Source organism: Dermacentor variabilis, chromosome 11, assembly GCF_050947875.1.
Source record: "Dermacentor variabilis isolate Ectoservices chromosome 11, ASM5094787v1, whole genome shotgun sequence".
Taxonomy (NCBI): domain Eukaryota; kingdom Metazoa; phylum Arthropoda; class Arachnida; order Ixodida; family Ixodidae; genus Dermacentor; species Dermacentor variabilis.
This window is the reverse complement of record NC_134578.1, coordinates 11,812,322-11,839,206: the sequence shown is the minus strand read 5'-3', so window position 1 is coordinate 11,839,206 and position 26,885 is coordinate 11,812,322. Positions and strand designations below refer to the sequence as shown.

General features: G+C 42.7%; 1 protein-coding gene across 1 annotated transcript; it reads right to left on the bottom strand.

Annotated features, from left to right (window-relative positions):
• Positions 1–8,093: 8,093 nt before the first annotated feature.
• On the bottom strand, positions 8,094–25,798 carry LOC142563857 (uncharacterized). The gene is made up of 7 exons (XM_075674529.1): positions 25,695–25,798; positions 25,171–25,266; positions 23,167–23,237; positions 20,693–20,788; positions 13,952–14,005; positions 9,358–9,405; positions 8,094–8,323 (listed from the first exon to the last, which is right to left on the bottom strand). Exons 2-7 carry the CDS (start codon positions 25,262–25,264, stop codon positions 8,243–8,245), a joined length of 444 nt encoding a protein of 147 aa, XP_075530644.1. The 5' UTR covers positions 25,265–25,266; positions 25,695–25,798; the 3' UTR covers positions 8,094–8,242.
• Positions 25,799–26,885: the final 1,087 nt, after the last annotated feature.

Here is a 26,885-nt window from a genome sequence, read left to right as displayed (position 1 = left end):
TTTCCTTGCCGTCTGAAATTCCTCAGATGATATGAGTTTGTCTTTACTGTTTAGCATTCTTGCAACTTCAACTGATATCTGCCCTCTGGTGTAATTTTGTATAGCCGATTGAGAGTCGCTAATAATGTATCTATAGTTGAGAGAAGCAATAGGCAGAGAGATGGCAACCTCCTCCGTAACCTCAGATACCCCGGTTTTGATTGAGCACGTGTGTATGCTTCCCAACTTTGTATTAATTGCTGCTGATGTAAATGCTTGATGATCTGAATAATCTGCGGTGTCCAGGAATAGCGTTTCCTTGTCATTGCCATAGTGGTTTAGCAGAGCTCTAGCTCTGCTCGTTCTCTTGCCCTGATTGAATCCTGGGTGCCTATTTTTGGGTAAATTCGGGATTTGAATTTTGCTCCTAATCTCTCTGGCCAACGAAATCTTGGGTTCTTGCTGGTTATGGTAATTTATTCGTAATTTATTGAGTATAATTTTGGCAGTGAGGGTGCCGGCTAGTCTTTCCGATTGAGCTATCTTCTAAGCTTCAATAAATTCTGCTAAAGTGTTATGCATGCCCAGCTGCATTAATCCCTCAGTACTGGTGCTTTCGGGTGAGCCTAAGGTTTGTTTAAAAGCTTTCCTTATGAGTGTATCGATTTTGCCCTTTTCTGCCTCGTACCAGTTAAGGCACCCAGGTAGGTAAATTATGTGGCTTACAGCAAAACAGTTAATGAGCCTAACAATGCTAGCCTTCTTCATTCCCTGGTACTTGTTCTTGATTCTTCTGATCAGCCTAATAGCGTTAGTGATTTTGGTAATGAGCTTTCTACGAGTTTCGCCTTTGTTCCCTTCGACTCAATGTTCAATCCCAGGATCCTAATTTGTTTAACGATGGGGATGGCGCCGTCATTCTTCGCACGAATCTGTATCTCGTCGTACTCTCTCGCCTTGATGTATCCATTGGGTGGCCTGCACTTGAGGGTGGATCTGTAAAGAAGCCCCGCTTTCTCTGGGTAGTTTTCAAGCCCGGTGCCTGTAAGGTACTCCTCCACTTTAGCTACCGCTTACTGTAATTTCTATCTATCTATCTATCTATCTATCTATCTATCTATCTATCTATCTATCTATCTATCTATCTATCTATCTATCTATCTATCTATCTATCTATCTATCTATCTATCTATCTATCTATCTATCTATCTATCTATCTATCTATCTATCTATCTATCTATCTATCTATCTATCTATCTATCTATCTATCTATCTATCTATCTATCTATCTATCTATCTATCTATCTATCTATCTATCTATCTATCTATCTATCTATCTATCTATCTATCTATCTATCTATCTATCTATCTATCAGTGTTTTTGCGAGATCCATATGGTAATATTCGCGTATACGGAGTGATTGAGTCCTTCGATGACCTCGAGCTTTTCCAATACTCCTATAATAATGAAGTTAAAGAGCCTGGGCGACATCACGGAGCCATGAGGTGTGCTCGAACTGCCCATGTCCCTCACCTCAAACTTGAATTCCCCCATAGTGAGGGTAGCCTTCCTTTTCGTTAGGAATTCTCGCTTCGATTACTTCTCTTTCCGTTTTTGATTTTGCCTTCGAAAGGAATTTGGTATTTTTCAAATAAGCCAAACAGGTGTTGCTATCGGAGCTGTTGCAGTGCAAGGGGATATTACTGCTCGTGCCGGAGTTCATAGATCGCATGTGTTCCTGCGCACCCTCATTGAAGCAGTGGATCACAAGCGATCCATGCGCACCGGCAAGGACAGTAACCTCACAGTAACCTCACAGGGAAGCTGAAGAGTCTGTCGAATTCAATAAGACGCTCATATACGGATGCGGGAACCTTATAAACCATGCAAGTAAAATTTTGGGGGGGGATTTTTCACTTAGGAGCGACGCAATCGTCGGTTAACATTGCGCTGTAGCTCCGCCCCCCATCGAGCGCCGCGCGCTGCTGCTGACGCTGACGATGCGAGCAGAGACCGGGAACCGCGGCGTAGTGACGATAGCACTGGTGTTCCGTTCCTTCGCAGTCTCCGCGACCATGCCTGACCGGGCTTATTTCTGCGTGCGTGCCGTCCTAATCTGCTGCGCTCGACCCTACATTCCTTTGTTTGTGTGTATATAGTAGTGGTAGTTGACGTGCGCAGCATCAATTGAACTTGTAGGCCGATCATGCCGGCGTTCTGTGCAACCTACGCTTGCACGAACGCCGGCGGCCACGACGATGTTCCGATATTCCGTTAGTTCCTGCAAGACAAGAAGCTTTCAGCTATGTGGGAGGCTGCTGTGAAGCGAAACAAATTCAAGCGTTCAAGAACAACAGTGTTGTGCTCTAACCACTTCCGTGACGATTACTACCGGAGTTTATCAATAATGCGTGCTTTGGGTTCTCCTTCGTGTTAGCACGCTGAACGGAAGGTGCATGTTTATCTCCCACCCTTGACGCATGTGTCATCGCCAAGCGCCGCGAATTTTCTATTCGCACGTGTGCTGTGAAGCAGCCTGCATCGAGATACCATAACGCAGTGCAAGCGTAAAGTTCGCATGTGTTGGAAAGCCTGCTCACGTCAGGACGCTGCGCTCCCCCTTCTCTCGCACACATAGAGAAACCGACACCCTCACGTAGCCGACGGAATTCGCCGGTTACGAGTAGCGTGCGGATGGCGCGCTGATGAAGGTTCTATACTACACGTGCTACAACAGCCGGTAAACTTTCCCCGCGTTTAAACCGTCTGTGTAGATTGCCGACAGCTTTGGGGCAGCGCACAAATGCCGAAGATCGCGTCACCGCTTACGTTCTACGAGGAGGCATGCAGGAAGATAACACTACAGTTATTTGCCCGGAAACGTACTCACTGGAACGCTGAATGCAGCTTAGCAACAAACATACTCGCCAAAGAACATTTCCAACACAAGCAGATGCTTCTTTTGCTTTTTCAAGAGCATTTTTTGCTTCTTGGAGAGACCGACTCTTCGCAATCGGCTCGTACATGTAGAGAGTAAAGTATAAACCCCTCACAAGTGATCTTGCAAGGCGACAGCGACAGCGCGACAAGCGATGCGACGGCTGTCGCGTTCACTCGTCGCCTGCAAGCCGAACTCCACGAGAGCGACGGTTTTGAGCGACGACTTCCCGGTATGAGGGCAGCAATATACGCGCCGAAACTAGCGTGAGACATGCTTTATCAATTTAAGTTGATGTACTTTACTGAAAAAGGAGCATAAAATATTTCTGAAGGTCTTGCACTAGGTTCTTATTGTTGCACGTGTAAAATTCAATAGTTTGCTCGTTCCGCGCGACAAACAGTAGTATTTGAGTTATGTACGTCCAGTTCCGGCTTCGCACTATTGGCTAGTCGCTCATAGTACTTCCGGGCGACAAGCGACGAGTTCTACATTTCTAGAAACGAGTGATCGAGCGACAACACCGAGCGATCCGTTCAAGCGACGGCCCGTTTTGTCGCTCGAAGCCGTCGCACGTAACCGTCGCGCGCAAAGTGGCTTTCGTGGAGTTTGGACTTAAGAGGAAGCTTTAGCTCGGGCCCAACTCCGACGCGGCCTATTCAAATACATGTAAAATGCAAAAACGTTTTTCTGACATAACCCCTGCACCGATATTGATGAAATTTGTTGCATTTGAAAGAGAAAGTTAAATTCTAGTGACTGTTGGCAGCGGAATTTCGATTTAGGGCTTAAATTTTCTTAACACGATTTTCAAATATTTGACCGTTTGAAAAAAATAGAAGCACGAAGTTTACAAATTCATAGCTCTGCATCAAGAACTGATAACGTGGTTCTGTAAACGGCATCCATTAGATCATTGAAAGCGGACAAATTCAGTGTGTCATTTTACATCTTACGTGAATTTGTTACGTTGGTTACAACGGTTTTGCAAACGTTGTATGTCCCTATGATTAAATTTTTTTATATTCATGTGTAACATACCAATTTTGTCCGCTTTAGATGTACTATTAGATGCAATTCACAGAATTGTGATATCATGTTTCATTGCTGAGTTACAGAGTTGTAAACATGATAGTTTCGTTTTTTGAAATTTTTCGATTTTTGCCAATTTTTAATAAAACATTCACGATCTAACTCAAAAATTCGAAACCAACAGTCACTAGATTTTGAGTTTTTCTTGTAAATGCAACAAACCTCGTCAAATTTGGTGCGGTGGTTGCTGAGAAAAACGAATTCTCCTTTTACATGTATTTAGATAGGAGCCCCCGAGCTAAAGCTTCCTCTTAAGAGGAAGCTTTAGCTCGGGCCCAACTCCGACGCGGCCTATTCAAATACATGTAAAACGCAAAAACGTTTTTATGAGATAACCCCTGGACCGATTTTGATGAAATTTGTCGCACTTGAAAGAGAAAGTTAAATTCTAGTGACTGTTGGAAGCGGAATTTCGATTTAGGGCTTGAATTTTCTTAAAACGATTTTCAAATATTTGACCGTTTGAAAAAAATAGAAGCACGAAGTTTATAAATTCATAGCTCTGCATCAAGAACCGATATCGCGGTTGTGTAAACGGCATCCATTAGATCATTCAAAGCGGACAAATTCAATATGTCATTTTACATCTTACGTGAATTTGTTACGTTGGTTACAACGGTTTTGCAAAAGTTGTATTTCTCTAAAATTAAATTTTTTTATATTCATGTGTAACATATCAGTTTTGTCCGCTTTAGATGTACTATTAGATGCAATTCACAGAATTGTAAAGTTAATAGTTTCGTTATTTGAAAATTTTCGATTTTTGCCAATTTTTAATAAAAAATTCACAATCTAACTCAAAAATTCGAAACCAACAGTCACTAGATTTTAAGTTTTTCTTTTAAATGCAACAAACCTCGTCAAATTTGGTGCAGTGGTTGCCGAGAAAAACGAATTCTCCTTTTACATGTATTTAGATAGGAGCACTTGAGCTAAAGCTTCCTCTTAACGCCGAACTCCTCAGAGAAACGCAAGCTCTCGAAATTTTCCATGACCGTCTCAGCAATACAGCACCAAACTACCTTGCACCGTGCTTCGTGTGTAGCGGCAGCAGTCGGTCTGGACGACACCATTGTTGACGTCACGAGGCGCCCGACCAATCACAGGCGGAAACGAGGCGCGCGAGCTGGGCGTGTCTGCTGCTGCACTTTTCGTCGAAATAAAATATGTTTGCGCTTTCTTTCGCTCAGTTTCGATGCAATATTCAAATTCAGAGGGTTGAAAACCACGACGTACTGCTCTTCACTCATTTTTTCTGGAAGAGCTTTCAGCTTCCCTTTAATGCATTGTGAATGATGTTCTGCATATGTGACTAAGTCACGACAGGTTACATGTTATGTCAGCACCGAGATACTCATATTAGAAAACGCTGTCCAATGGAACATTACTTAAGTTGTGCAAAGAACAGTAAGCATGCTATATATTCTGGAACTCACATAGATATGCGTGTTTTGTACATGTGTTTCTCTTCTCTAATCTCTGAACACGAAAGAAACAGAATTAGGATCCGACTTAAGTTTGGTAGTAAAATCGAGGCATGTTATTTTTATAACAATGACGATCGTCTGCAAATAAATGAACTTTAGATGAAACGCATGAAAGCAAGTCACCAATATAGATAAGGAAAAGTAGAGCGCCAAAAATTGAGCCCTAAGGTACATGAGAATGCGCAGGAGAGGACTTATTATTACTGTTGTTAGCAGCCAAAGACAGGGTGGCGTTAAAGGAAAGCACTCATCCACGTTAGAAGTTTCGAGTCTATGTTAAGTAGACTAAAACTGTAGAGCAGGACTTACTCGAAACATCTAAAATTGTGCACTCAGCTAATGAATACTGTTTATTACATTTAGCTTGTACGCGTACAATGCTAGCTGCATTTCACATGAGTATCGCTTGCGCAAACCATGTCGCGAAGGAGGTAAAAAAATCATGAGCCATTTAACCCTGTGAAGTTGGACGACCGGCGAAGCTGTTTAGCACACGACACAGAGACGACACAGAATTTTGAACAAAGGTACGAAAACATTTATTGCTCTGATCGGTAGTCATCGTGACAACAGGCGGTGGCGCTGAGGGGCGCCAACGAGCCAGCTGTGGAAGAAGGCGACGACGCTCGAGCCATTGCTGATGGTAGTTTTTGCTCATGCAGATGTGGTGACGGACAGAAAAATGCACGGATCCATAACAATAACCAAATTCGCTGTAACAAGTTGGAGTCTGAGAAATTATCGAGGTGGGCAAATAAGATATGCTAATTATGCGCCGCTTATAGCTTAAGCCGATCATACAACAGTTTTTATCGCAGCTAGATCACAAAAAGGTTTAGCACACAAGCCCAACCAAGCGATTTCTCAAATAAAGAAGTAGGCTTTAATTTTTCGTATGACATTAAATTCTAGCAAAACAAAAACAGCTCTTTATACGTACCGAAAGGGAAGAAAATGGTTTCACCTGAACGCCTTTACGTGTGTTCCGAAGTTATAGAGTTTGTAGTTAGATTGTAGATTTTCTGGAAACACGCGGTGTCATATTTTCCGAGCATATAACGCGGAATGAGAAATTTGAATATCTCAAGGGCAACATATCATCTGCTATAGGTAAAATTTCGCGCCTAAGGCCCATTCTTACCTGCACAGCCAAACTTATTCTGTATAATTCTGTATCCAAATAAAGGTAAAATCAGACATCCACCTGTTCGTAGCAATTGCAGCAAAGGAAACTGTTTTTCCCCTTATTATTTACTTCTCTCCACCTTGCAGGTTTCCGCAGAACTATTACGTCAATTCTGTATCCTGTATAAGAATCACAAGGAAAGCGTGCATAGAAGCCGTACTGAATGCTTGCTTATGAGGATATACTTTTTCTGCACTATTAATCCTCCTCGTATATCTTAAATTATGGAGTTCACCACCACCAAACTGTATAGTGGGCTATAAAGGATGTTGTTGTGGAAAGTCCGGGATTAATGTTTTCAACTCGGGGTTCCTTAACATGTGCGTCTGGCTATGGTGTTAGGCTGCTGAGCACGAGGTCGCGGGATTGAATCCCGGCCAGGGCGGCCGCATTTCGATGGGGGCGAAATGCGAAAACACCCGTGTACTTAGATTTAGGTGCACGTTAAAGAACCTCGGGTGGTCTAAATTTCCGGAGTCCTCCACTACGGCGTGCCTCATAACCAGACAATGGTTTTGGCGCGTTAAACCCCATAATTAAATTTTTTTAACATGTGCGTAAAACACGGTGCATAAGTGGTTTTGAAGTCCATCGCCTTTTAAACTCCAATTCACTCCAATAATTGCTAAATAAACGCATAAATGACAAGGAACCGAATCCATCGGACTCGTGCTTGGCCGAACGACGCCATATACTCTGATCCATCATGGCAGGTGCCTCGGGATATTCGTAAGAGCTACAACTTTGCGAATAGCTACGACCGCAAGTGCTACAGGAGCTCTCACCTTGCTGTTATTTTGAAACTGTTGCAAGCCACTTCTCAGTTAGGGATGGAGCTGTTCCTCGGAGAAGACTAGCAGGGTTTGATCCGCAAGCAGGACAGTTGTCGCTGGCCTCATGTGCACAGTTTCTGGACCCGCATGAGACGGTCAGTGAGGCGCGCGCTCCGAAAAAGCTTTCTTTTTAAACACAGAAAGCGGCGAATAGTAAGGAAAGATGAAATCTAACTAAAGTCGGTAACCCCGGAAACGGATGAGATAGCAATGATTATACCGTGAAAGGCAGTGGCAAGTCATCGCCTCAGTGCGTCCTTGTCCTAACTCGACGTCACACAAAGCTCAAGACGGGACACGCACCTGTCGAAGCAAGTGCAGTAAATTGATCTGCTACTGTATTCTGCTGCATTATTTACTGCGGCAACAGTGAAAGCCTCGGTGCCTGATTCGCCCAGTATCTTTTCTATTCGGGCCATCGTGGCTGTCATTTCATTCCTCTTCACCTCCTATACGTGACGAGGAAAAACAAAGCTGCTTACCGTCACCACTAGGCATCAAACGCCAACTGCAGTGAACAAGGAAATCGTGACTAAAGTCAGACGTTCAATGCCACGTTGCATTCAAGAAATAAGGAAAAAATGCGAATATATCTTTATTTGATTCGATGCAACTCATAAGAACATTCATATACCTAACGTGTAGAAGCTAGCATGCCTTTAATCCAAAAAAGGAGAACCTCTCCAAGGGGACAGCCTCCTAGAAGACGTCAGCGGTTAGAGCGAGTTAAGATTTTGATTCACCAATCACTTCAGCGGCGCTTCTGCCATAAGGCATTGGATGGTGCAGTAACGTGGCGAGACATTCCTGCAAGTGGAAACTCATGTTGGGAATTTCATACAATCAATCACGCAACGAAGTAGAGGGAAGTTTTTTATCACTGCATGGGCTCAAATTTGACGAATATGTAATATTTTGCATGCAATTATTTTCTGCAATGTCGAAAGAGAGATATAAACGAATAATGCATCAAAACTTTCACCTTAGTGCACAGTAAGCATGTTACATTGAACCCTACGGCGTGGGGAAGAAAATAATTGCAATGTCACTGTACATCCGGCAAATGATTACATGAAAGCGGTGGGTACCAATTAGGCTACAATGGGCATTGATATTTCTATGTTCGCAAGCATGGGCAACATAGATTGCACTTAAACTGGGACGTTCGTTGTTAGGCCTTTATTTTGATGGAAAACCATATACTCCCAATCTATCAAAATCACGTCGCCTGATGTTTCTAAACGTTATCTATCACTTTCAACCTAGTTTCTCTAAAAATTCTTGAACAAGTCCATAGTCCTAGTCCATAGTCCTAATACAGAATCGTGTACTTCAACAAAGAGTTTCTAAATATCCATTGCAAACTTGAATACACCGCGTACATACCCACGAAAGGACCGAAAGAACGACGACGACAAGTGCTGTCTTCGTTCTTTCGGTCCTTTTGTCTATATGTACGTGCTGTGGTCAAGTTTGCAATGGAATACCGACTAGCCCGTACCCAGACCCTGCATCTAAATATCTTATCCGGGCATCAGATAGCTCATAGAAAGCCTCATACTTGAAATGTGCTACTAGGTTTCTGACGAACAGCTGGCCGAACGAAAAGCCTGCTTATTATAATATGTAAATGTACAGTAAACCATCTTTTATTCTCTTTTTGTTCCTAGCTCTCGCTCGCTGCAATGCGATCTGTGTGTATTATGTTTTCCTAATATTGACACCGTATCAAAGAGGTATGAAGAAAATTAGTTTCATCGCAGTACAGCATACATAATTTGACTATTTTATATCACAAGTTAACGAAATAATATTTCACAAATAATAAAACACGCACTTACAGTGACTTTATCGGCGAAGTCAATCACGTAGACTTTGTGGTATGATGACTGAAATAGCATGAGATGAAGATTGAAGCGTAGGCACGCCATTTTGATGGCGCAGTATTTATAGAAAATACGGTTCACACTATGTAAATTTAAAACAACAGCAGAAAAAGTAGTTCTAACACTATTGAAATAACTGTGATACTACAGATATGATAGGAAAAGAAAGCCCGATTGACAAAATCTACTACACATATTGACCAAATGTAAATAATATTAGTAGTTTCGCGCTCCTCCCCATGCATATACGTTACTTAAAACTTTGATTAGTGAGACCGCCGACCTTACAAGCCAAATTCAAGTTCCACCAGTGGCGATGAAGTCGCAAACGTTTCTTAGGGCAGGTGCACCGCGCGTGCTAAGAACGGAAAGGTAACTGCTTGCGCCAGGTTTGGGAGCCCCATTAAAACATCTCTTCTATACATGTGCACATTTCGTACACGGAATGAGTTGTAATTTGCCATTTATTTGATTACTTTGACTGCTCTCAAAACAATCACCATGCCTTCATCTGGAGATGGATACATGTACTTCACTGAAGTTTTCACATATAGGGAATGCATTCATTGTGTACCCGCCATTATGTTGCGAACATTCGCATTGCTGCCTCTAGAATACAGCATCCAAAAGTTCCGTGGAATTTAGCAGTACATTCGAGGGAAATGCGTTAGCATTACGTCACCTTCATCGAAGTCCTGGTTCCATGAACATACATACATACATACATACATACATACATACATACATACATACATACATACATACATAAATGCATACATACATACATACATACATACATACATACATACATACATACATACATACATACATACATACATACATACATACATACATACACATGCGTATACTTACATGTACTTACATGTATATACATACAGACACGTACGTATATACATTCATGCATACACACACATACACGTATACACACCATTCTAAGCTCTTCTATCCCCTGTCGATTTCTACCTCGTGACCACCTTCCAACATTTCATAGACACACTTATTCCCTACTTTGACACTCCTGATGCTAATACATTTAAAAAGTCAGGCTATTGCTTCTTTTTGCAGCCTATTCCGCACAAACGTGGGGGTACACAAAGGCACACGCAGCACACCAGCTGTATTGGTTTCAATTTCCCAACACTGCATTGTCAGCGCCTACGAGGTTATCTTGAGTTCAGAGGTTTCAGCAGTATCGTCACTAGGCAGCGCGCAATCGCAGTTGAAGAATGTCACCTTGTCCAGGGAGACCATGCCGGCTTCCTTCGAAACATAAGTTGACATTTTTTCTTCTTTATGTATGTCTGTGTGGAATAATGAACACAGGGTGGCATTTGAAGACCTCACTGAATATGTTCCTCAAAAATGTGTCTCAGTTGCTCTCGCCCGCGCACAGTGACCACGGTGGAAAATGACTGCTTTTTTCGTGTGTTTAAATTTTATTGTGCCACGTGCATGGCAGTGCTTTGCAGCACTTTCGTCGTGGTGAGTTAGCAGTGTAAGTTTAATTTGTTCTATCTTACTTGCAGGGATATTGAATCCCGAGAATGATTATGATATGTATGAAATTTTGAATATCGTCCATTTTTCTGATATTGATTTCAGTAAACACGATGACCGCGAATACACAAAGACATCGTAATTCAGATAAGTTTTTGAAGAAAACACCAGTGGCAAGGACAAAGACATTGAGAAATCTGCCTCTTTACCTCCGGAGTCACGTGACCACCAGTCGTCTCCTACCAGTCAAAGTCAAGCCAGCGTTTCTTAGAAGAAAAAGAAAGTTTGCGATGCCGCAGTCACCCAAAGATGGCGGAAATGATGGTTATAGTTGAAGTTAAGAGTCCTTTGACACATTTTTCGGAATATTTTGATTAACGCTTGATGAAATTGCTGCAGGAAAGACATACCACATGCATAAACATTGAACAGCGTTGCAAGCCTGCCTGCAAAACATGAAGCAACACTTAGGCATGTGCCTCAACATAGGTTGCATCCGATACCTTTTTTTGGTAGAGAGAGTCCTATTTTGACCTCGTCAGCACTGTGATGATGCGGAAAGAGTTCACACTGTGATGACGCGCGAAGAGTTCAAGAAGCTGAGATCCAAGTTAAAGTTTGTAGACAGAGAAATTCCACATGAACCAGATAACGTTAATAGGCTTTGAAAAGTGCAGGCAATAATCGATGCAGTCAGGAACCGCTGTTTATAGCTCTGGAGGCCACCCATTTCCAAATCGATTGACGAGCAAATAATACCAAAACAAAGGCGAGACTAATTGCGCTCAAAAACTTTCTGCTCGCCACAGCTGAGGGCTCGGTAATAGATTTTGAAATCTGTCAAGGTAAGTTCACGCTTCTTGCCAACACACCACTTGGCTTTGGTACAAACGCAGTGATGAGCGTTGTGCCCACCTTGCCAGAGCAGTCCACTGTATTTTTTGACATATATTTCCCTATTCCCCTCACGGATGAGCTTCTGAAGAAGGACATTGATTGGACGAACACCATTACAGCAAATCGTTTAAAAAATGTCCACTTTAAGATGTATACTCTATGGGAGCAAGGTGATTTTGATGGGCACACACTAGGGGACGAGAAAGTGGAGATTGTTAAGTGGAAAGACAGCAGGACGGTGTTCATGGCTTCAACTTGTGCTGGCGTCACCATTGCTGAACCTGACAAGCGGTCGTCTAAAAAGAAGAAGTATATCTATGTCCCCACTCTGGAAGTTGTTAGAAGGTCCAACGCGAGAATGTGACGACTGGATATTTGTTACCAGCTAGTTTAATGCTACAGAGCTTCAGTGAAGGCTAAATAGTTGACGTTCAAGGTAAGACTGTACATGGCACGGCTCGCCATTACAAATGACTGCCTTGTTGGCTTGAATGTAGTGATGCCTGTAGAAAAAAATACGATGCCTGGGCGGAACACAATGAGCCATTTTCACTTCCGCCTTGCTGTAGTTGAGGCACCTTACCCATCGCCGAGGCGAAGAACAGCCGCAACCAAGGATGAAAAAGTGTCATTTAGCCAATTTTCTGAAAGATCACCAGGTGGGCCGGAACTGCCAGGTACAGGCAATTGGAAACCTACGACTATTCGCCGTCACTTGACGTGCGTGCGCTGCTGCATACTTCCACGTCGCACTTCGCGTACACGCTGCGAGAAACGCAACAACACGCGAGAAATACTGTTTTGGAGTTTTCCATACGCAACTCTAACTTTCCTTGAATGTACAGTTGTTTCTAACACGAATGAACGTTCAGCCCACGCATTTGTGCGTGTCTGCCCTTCGTGCCAAATACTTGGTTACTTGCATTTTAACTTTTCAATATAAGATTAGACAAGGACAAATGTTCACAACCTAATGACAAGTACTTAATTTTTTCTTCCATTTTTCTACCGGTGACAACTTGGGAAGCTTGCCTACTAAACATCCCACCATGCCAAAATCGTAGCAGAACAGCCGTACAGTGCATATATATATATATATATATATATATATATATATATATATATATATATATATATATATATATATATATATATATATATGTATATATAATGGAGGACTTAAGAGGAAGCTTTAGCTCGAGTGCTCCTATCTAAATACATGTAAAAGGAGAATTCGTTTTTCTCGGCAACCACTGCACGAAATTTGACGACGTTTCTTGCATTTAAAAGAAAAACTTAATATCTAGTGACTGTTGGTTTCGAGTATTTGAGTTAGGTCGTTAATTTTTTACTAAAAAACGGTAAAAATCAGAAATTTTCAAAAAATGAGACTATCAAGTTTGCAACAGTGTAACTCAATTACAAAAACAGATAATACAATTCGGTGAATTGCATCTAATAGTACATCGAAAGCGGACAAACCTGCTTTGTTACACATGAATCTAAAAAAATTTGTAATACGGAAATACAGCTTTTAGAGAACCATTGTAACCAACGTAACAAATTCACGTAAGATGTAAAATGACATATCTAATTTGTCCTCTTTGAATGATCTAATGGACGCCGTTTACTTAACCATAATATCTGTTCTTGATGCAGAGCTGTGAATTTGTAAACTTCGTCCTTATATTTTTTTCAAACGGTCTAATATTTGAAAATCTTTTAAAAAATCAGGTCCTAAATCGAAATTCCGCTTTCAACAATTACTAGAATTTAGTTTTGTCTCTCAAATCCAACAAATGTCATTAAAATCGGTCCAGGGGTTATCTCAGAAAAACGTTTTTGCCTTTTACATGTATTTGAATAGGCCGCGTCGGAGTTGGGCCCGAGCTAAAGCTTCCTCCTAACGACAGACATCCTGTAGGCCGCAAGAAAGAAATCCTCGCTTATCAATACATACGTAGATATACCACAAAGTCAAATATGTATGCGTGATGACACGGAATAGAAATCCAGAGCCTGACGTGCGACAAGCAACGGCGCCCGCAAATCATGCTCTAGTAGCCGGGTTCATATCGAATTAAACAGTGATTTACTCATAATCAAGAATCGTAAGTACGGGTACAGTACTCACCGGTATTGGAGTCTCAAACATGGTATTTTTCATGCAAGTCATTATCATCTGCAGCTGCACGAGGAGGAGATATAAAATACAATCTGTTACATGGCCGATCCAAAGTAGAGAATCATACTGTCGGGCTGAAATGCTCTGTATAGTAATAGTGCACATGTTCTCAATGGCAATTTCTTGCGTAGTACGTGTGACGGTCCATTAGTAGATTGCGGTAGAAAGAAAAGAATACAAAGAATCAAGAATATAGTGTTCATGTCGCACGTGCTGCCTTCCAGCCTCTTTCCTCACATGCGCATTTCACACATATTCCAACAACCAAAATTGATTCAGTACCATTTCGTCTTGGTGTACCGTGTCATAGGTGTGTTCTGGTTCGGTTTCAAACGCATCTTGTAAATATCTTTATCACGCCGGGATCTTCCTGGTTTTACGTACTGACGGAGAGGCCGAAACAGTCACGTCTATTATTGTCATCTGCTAGTGGCGTGAGAGTTGAGCCCGTTTTCGGAATTTTAATTTCCGTTTCTGGGTGAAATTGGCTGGGATTCTTTCCTTCACAGAGATTGACTACGTGAGCTTGTTCCTAGTTTTGAAGTAGCTTCAACTCTTCGGACAATAGGCTTAAAGACTTGCCCTCGGATCGCTTTTCTGGTTAAAAGTTAATTTTTTCAATATTTTAATGTTTTGTCATATTCCTACCTCGAATTATGGTAATATGTATGCCGCTGTGGTAAAAGAAATACCAAGGGATTCGCGAAAGTATATCTCATCTTGCCTATGTCGAAATATTTTTCAGTTCATTTTCTGAGATGTTCTGTACATCCTCCGGAGACCATAAGACGGCATATATGCTGTATTTTCAGTTCCGTTCTTATTACTGACTGTTGTTACCTGTGCAACAAGTCGATTATTGTTTAAATAACATGGTTAGCTGCTAAAAACAGCCGCCACATATACGGGGAAAAAGGCGATCCTCTCCTTTCACTTATTCGGCTAAAAAGAGCTTTTCACCGCTCAAACAAAAAAACTATAAAAGTTTAAATATAGTGTGGACTGCCATATCAAGGTTGCGTCTTCGATTTTCATATGATTTGGCGGTATTAGGAAGGCACAGTGCGGGTTCCTTTAATAGCGATAGCTCTGCTACTCCAGGTACAAACCCACGAAACGCCTGGTTCCGTAAAGGCGACCTTCAAGTTCAGCCAAGGTGAAACTGGGACTTAGCCTGCCACTACCGGCGGCTGCTGCGTACGCCGCTTGGGCGCCCATACCTTGAAAGCGACCTGCGACGTGGACAGACTGCGCGGTCGCGCGGGCCTCATCTTCAAAGCGATCTGCGATGTGTACAAAGTGCGCCGAGTGCTGGTAGCTTCGCATGCGCTCTTCTTTCGACGCTTAGTTCGCGTTGAAGCGAGACCCAGCATGAAGGTCAATTCGCTCGCTGCTGCTGCCGCCCCTAGCAGCGTCTGTGTGTCGTCTTGTGGTGCATTTGTAGATGCTATAGTTGCTGACACGCCGAGCAGCTTCTGTGTCCTTTCCCAAAGCAAGCAAAATCGCGCTACCAGCCAACAAACTTCAGTTTCAGTTTATTATTCTTTAAGTACAATGAATTGGTAACAGACGATATACAGACGAGGGTCCCAAAATTAAAGACTGCAACGGAACCGTCGGTTAATAATAAAAATGTAGAAATGTATTAAAGAAGAGCAAGCTAACTAAAACAAATACACACAGTCGCGAAAATACAACATAGAAAAATAAGGTCAATGAAAACAAATTGCAGGTATACAAGCCTATAGTGCAAAAAAAAAACTGTCAATACACACTATTGACAAATGTAGTGTAATGAATGACGTAAACTTAGTTACACATATAAAACAGCTTAACGGCATGACTAAATGTATGAAAGGACAAAGATTTAATGCTGAAGGGTAAACTATTCCAGAGTTTTATAGCGGCGAATGATGATGTCATTTTTCCATAGTTAAAATGAACCATAGGTAGTAGAAAATTGGAGTTACGCGCAAACCTGGTATTCTTGTTATTGATGAGTTGGCTGGAATCGATGAATTGGTATGAGAGCTGCTTAGCAAGTAATTTATAAAACATAATTATTAGAAGATAGTTGAACAAGTTCGTTACAACAAGGATGTTATTTTCACAAAGTAGTAGAGTAGCACTCGTGAAAAACCCACTGTTAGTGATAATGAGTATCGCTTGGTTTTGTAAGTGCTCGGTTAAACTTGGTTTAACCGTGTTTGACCTCGGCAATTTTTTCATCCTTTGTGACGACAGTGATCTAGGTAACATAAGTACCATTTTTTAAAGAAACTGATAAGAACAATAGGCTGAACGAGTTGCTTGTGATTCGTCAAGCACCTGACTTTATATCTGGAACGAATATTTTATGCTATCGCCTCCAGGTTAATGTTTCCAAGGATTGAAGGCAGTGTGCATTAGATGTGCAAGCGATCTCACGAAAACTTTTAATTTCATTACACAATGATTCTACAAACTGCAAGATATTTGCAAGCATGTTCCACTGATTACTTAGGTGAACTTATGTATAAAAAGATTAAAAGTGAATATGTTGACACCTGCCATGGACATATATGGACACCTGCTAGACTAAAAGAATGTCTGCAGCGCGCAGCTCCAGTCAGTCTGCACCTTCTTCATTGAGTTGTGGAGATGAGCCTCACTCTCGAGCTGGAAGCAATTGGCTACGACGCTCCGCTCTTTACACAGGAGTGTAGTAATTTTTAAACACGCCATGTGCTTTCCTAAGGGACAATGAGAGATAAGCGGGCGCCTAGCGGTAGATATATTGAAATACACGGAACATTAAGAACTGCGCCCCGCCGTGGTGTCGAATTTTCCCATGGTAATAATTTTCAAGACTAAAATTGATTGCACTTCAGCGAATAATGATGATGTAGCGTTTATGTATTCAAGAGCCAAATGTGGCTAAAAGAAACGAGAAATTGATTAGAATTAAGCAATATCAAATGACTAAGTGTACAATCTATGTAGGGATTTGGGCTGTTTTAGAACAGCTGTTGTTCACTTGACGTGGCTACGCATTGGAGCTAAGTATTTGTGTAAATTAGGTTCCCTTACGATACAACGTTCGCAACAGCAGCGACAGCGCCTAATTATCGCTAGACATTTCATTGTGACTTGCCATGCAAATCGTGCCTCTCACCACCGCATCCACTTCGAATTGCATCCCTTTAGCGCATGACGACTCACTATGTGGGCAGATTGGAAAGATAACAAGGATAAAAGCAGTAGTCATACCGTAAAGCCTTCATCATCCATCCTTTCATAACTTCTAAACGAACGCACAAAACGCTCGCAAATGCTCTAGGAAAAATGTTAAGCGCGGGCCGACGTTCTTCCAGCCATATCTTGTACCCTGTGTTGTAGTGCTAGTTTCGGGTTCACTTTTCTATTGTTTTATATTCGGCATGCCATCTGCCAACACTGCACACGCTAATAGTGCTAGTGCGCTTCTGTATATGAACCATATAGGTCCTTAAGCTCTCGCTGTTTGTCTGAGCCCACTTCAGCCTCCTCGTCTTCGTTCCCCGGCGCCAGCCCGCAATCGAGAATCCTTTAATCCATATCTTGTGGCCATAGCAATCAGGAGATCGTCTTATCGGAGGCAGCAACTGTCGGGTCCCTGCGACTGGTTCCATGGTGGCAGGTTTCTCCTATATGCAGCAAATCGGAACAGCTGAGGCTGTAGTGGTCTCATAAGCGGCAGCCCCATGGCGTGGTTGTGTGATGTCCGTAGGAGAGGATTACAGGTTTCCCCAGGTCTGAGAGTGCTCAAAGAAACCTTGTACAGGTTGGAGGCGTTCCAGGTTCTCCCATCGAAGAAATGAAGGGAAGGCGGTCCTTGATGACCGATCACCTTGCTGGGAATTTCGAACAACAGGTCACCTTTGTCAGCCACTGCAGTCTTTTTTCAGGCGAACAGAATCTCTGTCAGAAACATTCGGCCTCTTTGCAGACCTACAAGAATCAGTGTAGGTCTGTGTTCCTTATTTTTCTTTGCCGACTCCCGAAGGTGTTGAAGCTCCGCAGCAGGCTCACTGAAGAACGTTGGTGGTGGTAGTGGCACGAGTTAAATGCATGTTAGGAGAAGTCTTCCATGTAGCAGTACGGCTGGGTAAATCTCTGTAGTAGTGGTGATATATGCTATATGTATTTAGCGGTGATATATGCCGAGATATTGCCTCAGAGCTTGACACCAAGGTGCTGCTCTATATGGCAACTTGCAGCAATTCTTGAAGGCGCGGTTGAATTGCTCGACGAGTTCGTTCACTTGGGCATAATATCCTGAAGAGTGCTTGAGATGGATGGAACATTCCTCAAGGAAATTCATGAACTCACTTGTCGTGAACTGGGGGCCGTTGTCACAATCTCGTTGAGGAACCCTTCAAGTGCGAACCCAGAAAGCAGTAAAGCGACGATTGTGTGGCCTGACACTTGACAGCATTATTTTTTTTTCAAGCCAATTTGAAAAGTAGTCAATGAGGATGATAGAATATCTACAGTTCTGTGAGGCCCTCTGGAAGGGTTCAACTATATCAATAGCAAAATTTTACCATTGGTTCTCTCGTAGGGGTGTAGGTAGTAATAGAACGGGAGCTGTCCTCGCTACCCTGCCAGCAGCTTGACAGAAAACGCAGCTGCTAATTTCGATTTCAGTTTCCTTGCCCATGCCCGGCGACCAAAAGCATTCACAGAGGCGCGCCTTTGTTCCAGAGTCTGTGACTTGGTTCTGTGATCTAACCCTTTCGTTACTCCACAGTGTAGTTAGAGCGTAGAAGACGTTCAGACCAGCGAGAAATTGTAGGGGATGATGAAATGACAGAAGAGAAACAAGACCTTGTTTGCCTGTACGGAGTGTGGAAGGCCATCCCGAACGCTATATATATGTCACATGCCCAGACATATTCATGTGCCTCGCGTTTTCCTACTAAAGATATTCTCTCCGCTGAAGATAGGGTGCTAGAAGTGAAAGCTATGGTACGTGCATTATGTCCGCGAATTTTTGGAGAACAATACCAAGGCCACTGTAAGAAGCGTCTGTGGAGACAACAACAGGTAGAGCGTAGTCGAACTTGCGCTTCGACTACGTCAGGAAGACTTGGCACACATTCAGCATACTACTCCACCAATCAGAGAAATCAGTGCAAGCTTGCATTGTCAGTGGGTGCAGGAGTGTTCTTGATAGCACCTAGCTTTCCTGTAAGTGGGCAGATATCGTGAGCTGTAAGCTTGTGGCCAAAAACGATATGTTCTGGCATGCAAAATTCCCATTTTTCGTTCAGCTCAAGCTCACCAACATTGAGTTTACAGAATTCAGCGGCATTATTTGAGAGTTGCTCTTCTTTGCTTTTCACAGACATGATGATGTCTATATAACACAAACTCAGAAACAGTGTTTAAGCACCTGCGGCATCATATGCTGAAATGCTGCCGGCGCTGATACCCATCGAAATCACGCTCGTTTGAACCGCCAGAGTCCTTCGTGATTCATGAAGGAAGTCAAGTCGTAGCTTTGATGATGCAGCAGCACCTGATGATATGTTGATGCGAGGTCCAACTTGGAGAAGTTAGGAGCTCCGGCGACACTGCACAGCAATTCCTGTAGGTGAGGACGAGGAAAGACATCGATGACAATCACCTTCCTTGGTTCCCCAAGATTAACGTAGAATCGAATTCCAAAATCTTTTTGTTGCAACCGCAATGGGCAGCATCCACACTGACACCCGCCGTGGCTGCTTAGTGGTTTTGGCGTCACCCAGCTAAGTACGAGGTCGGGGTATCGAATCCCGGCCATGGCGGCCGCGTTCAATGGGGGCGAAATGGAACAATGACCATGTAACGTGCATTGGGTGCAAGCTAAAGAAACCAGGGGGTCGAATTTAATCCGGACTCCTTCACTACGGCGTGCCTCATAATAAAATCGTGATATTGGCACGTAATAACCGCGGAATAAATTTATTTTATCACCCACTCTGACGGGCGTTAATCTTTCCGATGACATCTAATTATTTAAGACGACACAGTTCTTCGGAAGCTCGAGGTGTCAGCGCAGGAGGAACTTGGCGTTGTTTCGTCGCCACAGGTTAAACTGAAGACCGCACTTTGACATGATGCGCGCAAGCTTTGTCCAAGCCGAGTTCTGGGTTGAAAAGAGATACAAATTCTGAAGACCGTGACTGAGGAAAACTGGGTGGTGGCTGGTGCCGTGCAAGGAACACGAGGGATCTAAAGTGGACTCAGACGAACAACGATAATTTAATGACGTAGATGGTTTATATACGGAGAAAGCTAGCGCCATCAGCGTGCACTGTGTTGGTAGATGATATGACGAATAGGAAACAATAAGGAAGCGGTACTGAAACTGATATTACAGCACCTTGCCTCATTAATTTTTTTCATAATTATTTACGCACTCCAAGAAAGCAAAAGGAAATTTTCTGCTGCGTGCGTCATACACGGCTCTGACTATCGTTCTTCACGCGTTTATACCAAAGCGAACAAATGGCACTTTTTGGTGAGCGTTCTTCCTAAAATAAATCACAGGTGATATCTCCGTTAACACGATTGAGGGACGCACTTGGTTGGTGACTGACGACTGAATGTACTTTTTTTACGGAATTAATCAGCTTCTACGTCAAACGAGATTTGCTGAGTATTCTGACTTTATCGTGCACTTACCGACATAACGCCTTCGCACATATGCTGAGAGCTGGCCCATTGAGTATTTTCATAATAGCAGCGCAAGACCATATCATTGAACTTTATGCCCTTGAACTGTTGGGAAGAGTAGAATACAAGACGCAATTAGAAGTTTAATCACGAAACGACACACACGAGAGTTTGGGGCGTTTTATTTTTTACTGTTCAATAGCTTGTGCTGTTTATTAATTAATAATTTATTTATTTTTTCCACATGGAGCACATGCTTACGGTTTTCAGGAAGACACATCTAATTCAAGAAGTTGTCCCCCGCTCAGCACCAAATCCTTAAAGAACTCACGGAAAGAAATTATTGTGTGCTTTAGTGCATGAAACGACGTTTTGTTAACAACAGGAACGCCAATGCATTTCTTCGCAAAGTTCAGGAATTTATATATCGAAACTGGTGTCATCTTGAAAATTCGTTCTAAGTGCATCTGCCTTGCTAAATCCACAGCTATAATTGGTAAAGTGCAATATGGGCCATAATATAATTAGTTGAAAGCTTAATTGAATTTTTATTAATTAGTCAATTTTGCATCTCAATTTTCTTGTACAAGTATTGTTTGCCGCTTCGAGTAGACCAGCTCATTAACTAAAATTGTGATACACCCGCCGTGGTTGCTTCGTGGCTATGGTGTTGGGCTGCTAAGCCCGAGGTCGCGGGATCGAATCCCGGTCACGGCGGCCGCATTCCGATGGGGGCGAAATGCGAAAACACCTGTGTACTTAGATTTACGTGCACGGTAAAGAACCCAAGGTGGTCCAAATTTCCGGAGTCCCCCACTATGGCATGCCTCATAATCAGAAAGTGGATTTGGCACGTAAAATTTCATAATTTTTAGAATTGTGATATCTGCCACAGACAACTTTTAAAGATTTTCGAAAGTGTTCACTGAAACACCCTGCATATATTGTGACGAGGAGAGCATATGTCGCCTTGAAAAAGACAAGTATACTTGTCGAAACGTTGGCTCCCGCTTTTACCTTGTTCTCGTTTTGCCTACTAGTATGTACCAATCATAAATGTCAAACTGCGCCAGCGAAGAACCTCTGATTCCAACGCCAAATACAATGTGCACTACGTATATAAATATTCTTTGTATTATCGATTATTTAAAGAGACACTAAAGGCAAATATAAGTTAAGCTAAAGTAATAGATGAGGGCTCGAGAATCTATAAGGCGTCAATATTATCGCCAACAGAGCCTTAATAATTGTGAAATTGAGGTAAATGCCGAAGATAATTAGAGAATTCCTGGGACATTCGAGTAGTTGCCTGATGACGAAAGCACTTCTCAGTTAAATTCTGCCATTAGTACCCAACCTTGCAAAAAACTTCCTTGTATTATAAGACGAAATAAAATGCTACTTGTCCAGTCCTATTTCATTTTTAGAAAAGAGAACCCATTGAAGTTACCCTTGACAACGACGCGGGTGGTCGAAAGGTTTCGTTTTTACTCCACTCTGCGCCGCCCACGCTTTCGCGTTTCATTAATTTTTTTATTGCGTAGTGCTGCGCTGGTTTTGCTGGCTCGCCAAACTCGCACAAACTGCAAGCATCAGAGAATCCAACTTCCATGTGATGTAGCGAGATGCCAGAACGATCTACGCCACTTGACCAAAAAGCAGCTGCAGTGGCGAATTCACCTCTCTGATTTACTGTGATTGGCTCGGTGCCGCCGTCTGTCGGGCGCTGTCTTACTCACTGACGGCAGCAAAGGGTACAACGTCACCACTCGCCCGGTAGAGTGGCGGGAGATTTTAATTTCGGAATAGGTATTCAGACTCTTCAGATGCAATTTTCTCGTTAACTAAGTTTTTTCTTGGCACGAAACAAGCGTTGCGTGGTTTCTGGAAAGGTACTTGAACAGTCCACGTCACTTTAGTATTTGCCTTTAGTTTCCCTTTAAATGTATGCGATAACTTATTTTGTACGGATGTATTATCCATTATTTCCGAACATATTTTTGGTTTGTCTTGTACGCACGCAATAAATTATGGAAGGCAGCACTTACGAAGCAAGTATATAATTTTGCTAAAATTTCATAGCTACACATACCGTGTGTCCTTGCTAACGCTAGCGAAGTTGTTAAAGAAAGGAAGAAAATAGACGGTGCATAATAGAATTACAAAACGTATGCAGTGTTCCTTCATCACATATATCACGACCGAACCCCGTATATCTGACAACCATACCTTGCCACTTTCTTTTTCTTCGTCTCTTAGAAAAGGTTTGTTAACGCTCGCTGGGACGTTAATTGTTGAGTGTCAAGGTATAAGAAATCTGTAAAAATTTCTGGTTGCATTCAGTAAACCCTCAAAGTTTATTCTCATTTAAAGTGCACCTGGATTGCTCAGATTTTTACGTTCACGATCCTAATATGTGGCCATGATAAATGTTGTCTGGTAAGGTTCTTGTGATTACGTTTAGTTGCAGGTTTTACACTTACTACATTCTTGATATGGACCGGTAGTCCAGTTGCAGGTGTACTAACCAAGCAGGAGTGCGCATATCGAGTCACTAAGAAAAAAGAAAAAAAAAGCGTGATGGTGTAAAGTTCGCGCATAGAATGATAGAACGCTGAGCAAGTTTCAGCAGGATTTTAAAAGAAGACGGTAAAAAAGAGAGGACATAAACTATGTTGCCATTCTGGCCGCATTGAAAACAATATACGCCGAGAGATGAGCCAGTTTCGAGCCCAGGTATTTATGAAACGAGCCTGGAACTGTCTCGAAGATGCTTATATGTCTAAAATAAGTCTTCAGTTGTTGTTGTCTAGCTGTCCATTAGGCAACTTTTAGCGTAACGTTAGCAGGGCTAACTGAAGTAGTTCTAGACGTCCATGGCTACAATATGTCTTGATCAAGACAACTACTATACGTATGAATTAGCGGTTCAAGACATCTTTTAGACATCAAATAGCTGCTTGCGTGCTTCGTCGGCAGCGCTTTGCATCCGGCTTGGCTCGCTGACTTGGTGTGTGCACGCATGAAATTTTATGAATCTTTTAATTAACATCGCTCAACGAAACAGACACTTCTAGTTTCACTACCTTACATAGCATTCACCCGAAGATCACCGCCTATCTAAATGCATTATTCAACTATACATGGTAAATCAGATCTGTGGAAGCCTGGAAAGAAGACGAAGATTCATGGAAGGCAAAATTACCATTAACCCAACTGTACCATACTAGGGTACTGGAAACACCATACCGGTTTCTCGGAAACAAAGCTTCGCAGTTGGAGAACAAATTGCCTGTGTCTGGGCATCGAACCCGAGACCAAGGCCTTGACGGGGTGTTTGCTTTACCATCCAAGCTAACCTGTAGGCTTCTTGTGTTTTTGATCAGCGGCGACCGAACTAAAGATATCTTGAGTTTTATGGAGCAGAACGGTGGCGCCATTTGACACTGCTCCAATTAAAGACGCGTTTTACCGTAGCTGTGACAGATGGCACCGCCGTCACAGCTACAAGTCTTTAGATAAATTTCAAGAAAGCTTCATTCCTCCTTTCTTACTCCCCTCCTCTTATACCTCAACATGAAGCAATGCTAACGCTAACAAAGATTCCAAGTCCCTCCAAACACGTGTAAGAACAAGCGGATTTTCATTTGTGTCGTACTACAATGTGTTATCAATACTAGTTTTGAAAGTGTATTTTGTGAAGTAAATATACATTGACGCGTATGTTAACGCGAACCATGCTACCTGAAAAAAAATTGGAACCTTTTGGGGCGCTCACGATCAGTGCGCCCGCACCAACGCAAATGACACACGGGCAATTCCAGGAGTGCTTTAGGATGACGAGGTTGACGGCTAGATGAAACCTAACTTCTATATATACAGGGAGCTTAGTTGGCAGCAAAGGCGACTTTGTTTAGAGTAACGTTTGCAGCAGGCATCAGGCTCTTCGAGTTTATCGTGAACGAAACAGGCGAGTAATGATCACGAACGTAGTATTTAAGAGACCCGCTGGAAAATGCTCTAAGCCGAATTTTACAGTACGTCATTTAACCGGTTCACTAGCTTCATGTACACATTTAACTTATATTTATGTCAAACTAAGCCCTTCCTAGTAACGGGCTCCCTTTATTTTTGTCGGTTTCTCCATTGTTTCTTGTTCTGACACAAAATGGACACTAAAGAGAAAACGAAAGATTTGAGCTGTTTTAGCAAATTACCTTTCCTCAATAACGGAAAACCGCGGTTACGGCGACAGACTTCGTATGCCTGAAAACATGAAGTCTGCGTGGGGCTAGCTGATTTTTTCTTTATCGATAGAAATGAATATTTTGTTTCTAAAGAGCCGCAGATTAAAGAGGAAATTTAAAGAAGTATTACTGAACCAAAAACACTGAAATAAGACGAATTCATCAGTCTAAACGTATTCAGTGTTTTTCTTTAGTGACCCTTGAGGTGCTGACACTTATCGAGTAGAATCGTTGGCTTACATTGACGGCACTTTTCTCGCTTGTGGAACTGGGGGTGTGCCAGGCTTCTTACCATCAAGAGAGCGACTCCCAAACACGTTGGGCTTAGCACCATGACTGCGAGCACAGTGAAGGAGACGGTGTCAGTACTATTATTTCTTTTTACTGCCATTATTGGACGTACAATATTTCCGTCAGCACAGGAAACAGCAGCAAGCAGCTTCATCGTTGCCTGAACTTAGTTAAGAGAACGCTGGCTAAAATGGGCGCCGCTTACAGTGTTATTCGGAAAACACAACTTGGGCGAACTATTTAAAGGTATGGGAATCAAACTACAATGTGGGCTCATTCTAATTCGACAGTAAAGATCACTATGACAGGAGCTAAAAGTTTGGTGAAGCAGTGGTACCAAATGAAATGTGCTATTTTTTTGACTAGTAGACGTCATTAGTAGTGAGAAATTATAGATACCGTACCTTCTCGAAAAGAGCACCTGCCGCATCATGCAACATTATAATGAACAAGTTATGTATAGTGCTACATACCACAAGGAGGACGGAATAAGCGATATCACACAGGCGCGAAGCACTTTTGCAATATAATGTTTTTTTAGACCCTGATACGCTTCGAATAGGGCGGTAACGCACGTAACACGTTGCGGACAAATGACGGACAAAAGATAAAACCAACCCTTTCTTGACTTTTTGGTGGAAATTATTTTTATTGCACTATCTCGCTTCTTTTTGCATAGCCCGAAAGAGTTACAGCCTAATAAAAATCTTGACAAAAGACATGAATCTTGAAGCAAGTGTTCCTACAGACTGCGGTTGGTTTTTACGCAGGTTCATTTGTTCTGGAGTTAGGATAAACTGTGCTTTTGTAAAGTGGAAAACTCTGAAAACGTAGCAAAATATTTTGCCGTGCTTTACGAGTACTTACACCATGCTATCACTTGTGCAGCAACGTGTCGTTGATACATGAAGCACGTTTAGCACTTGTATGCAACGAGGCTATATTGTGTGCATGGGACTTGCAAAGCAATTCAATTCCTGCACAGCAACCCCAAAGACGCCTTATGTTTCAATTCATCAAGTAAAGTGTTCTGCTCTTCCGCGAAGGGTATTCACTCGGGCGTCATGTTTTATACCACCATGGTCGTGACACAGAGCGAACACGTTGGCGAGGACACTAGATACTTCAGAAGGTGGCGAAACGCCCCTCTCTTAAGTTTTTATGCGATAGCAAGTGTATAGCATATGGGTACTCCAGGCGCATTTCTGCCCTTGGCGTCGCCGTAAGGTTCATTATAACGTCCACGTACGATAAAATCGTCGCCGCGCGCCGTATGCTGTATGTGCGAGTGAAAACGTGCGAGGGTCAGGCGGCGATCGCGGCTCAATCTCGCTCATGCAACGGCGGAAATCGGGGACGAAGCGCACCGCCTTCCTTCGCGCGCAGGGCTTCGGAGGAATTGGGGGGAGGAGGGCGCGTTCTACTCCGGGCGGCCCGCGCGCCCTGCAGGGTCGCTGTTTCCTGTAAGCCGTTCGCGACGGGTACAGTCAGCGTTGCGCTGTGTTTTCAAGGCGTAGGTATCGTTGATGCGAGCGTCTGCACGAAGGTCAATTCGCTCTCCGCTGCTGCCGTGTTTCCGCACTGTAGCGTTTTGACAGCGAATTTCCGCGGTCATCGAGTGAGATGTGTTCATGTTTGCTTGTGTGTGCGTGGCGCCATGCCTG

Excerpts from the sequence above, each read along its gene's own strand:
- LOC142563857 (XM_075674529.1), bottom strand. The coding sequence starts at position 25,264 with ATGGTGCTAAGCCCAACGTGTTTGGGAGTCGCTCTCTTGATGGTAAGA. Across the intron at positions 14,006-20,692 it reads TGTGCGAAGGCGTTATGTCG|CTGCAGATGATAATGACTTG; the intron begins GTAAGTGCACGA and ends CTCCTCGTGCAG. Across the intron at positions 9,406-13,951 it reads TGTTTGAGACTCCAATACCG|TCATCATACCACAAAGTCTA; the intron begins GTGAGTACTGTA and ends ATGCTATTTCAG.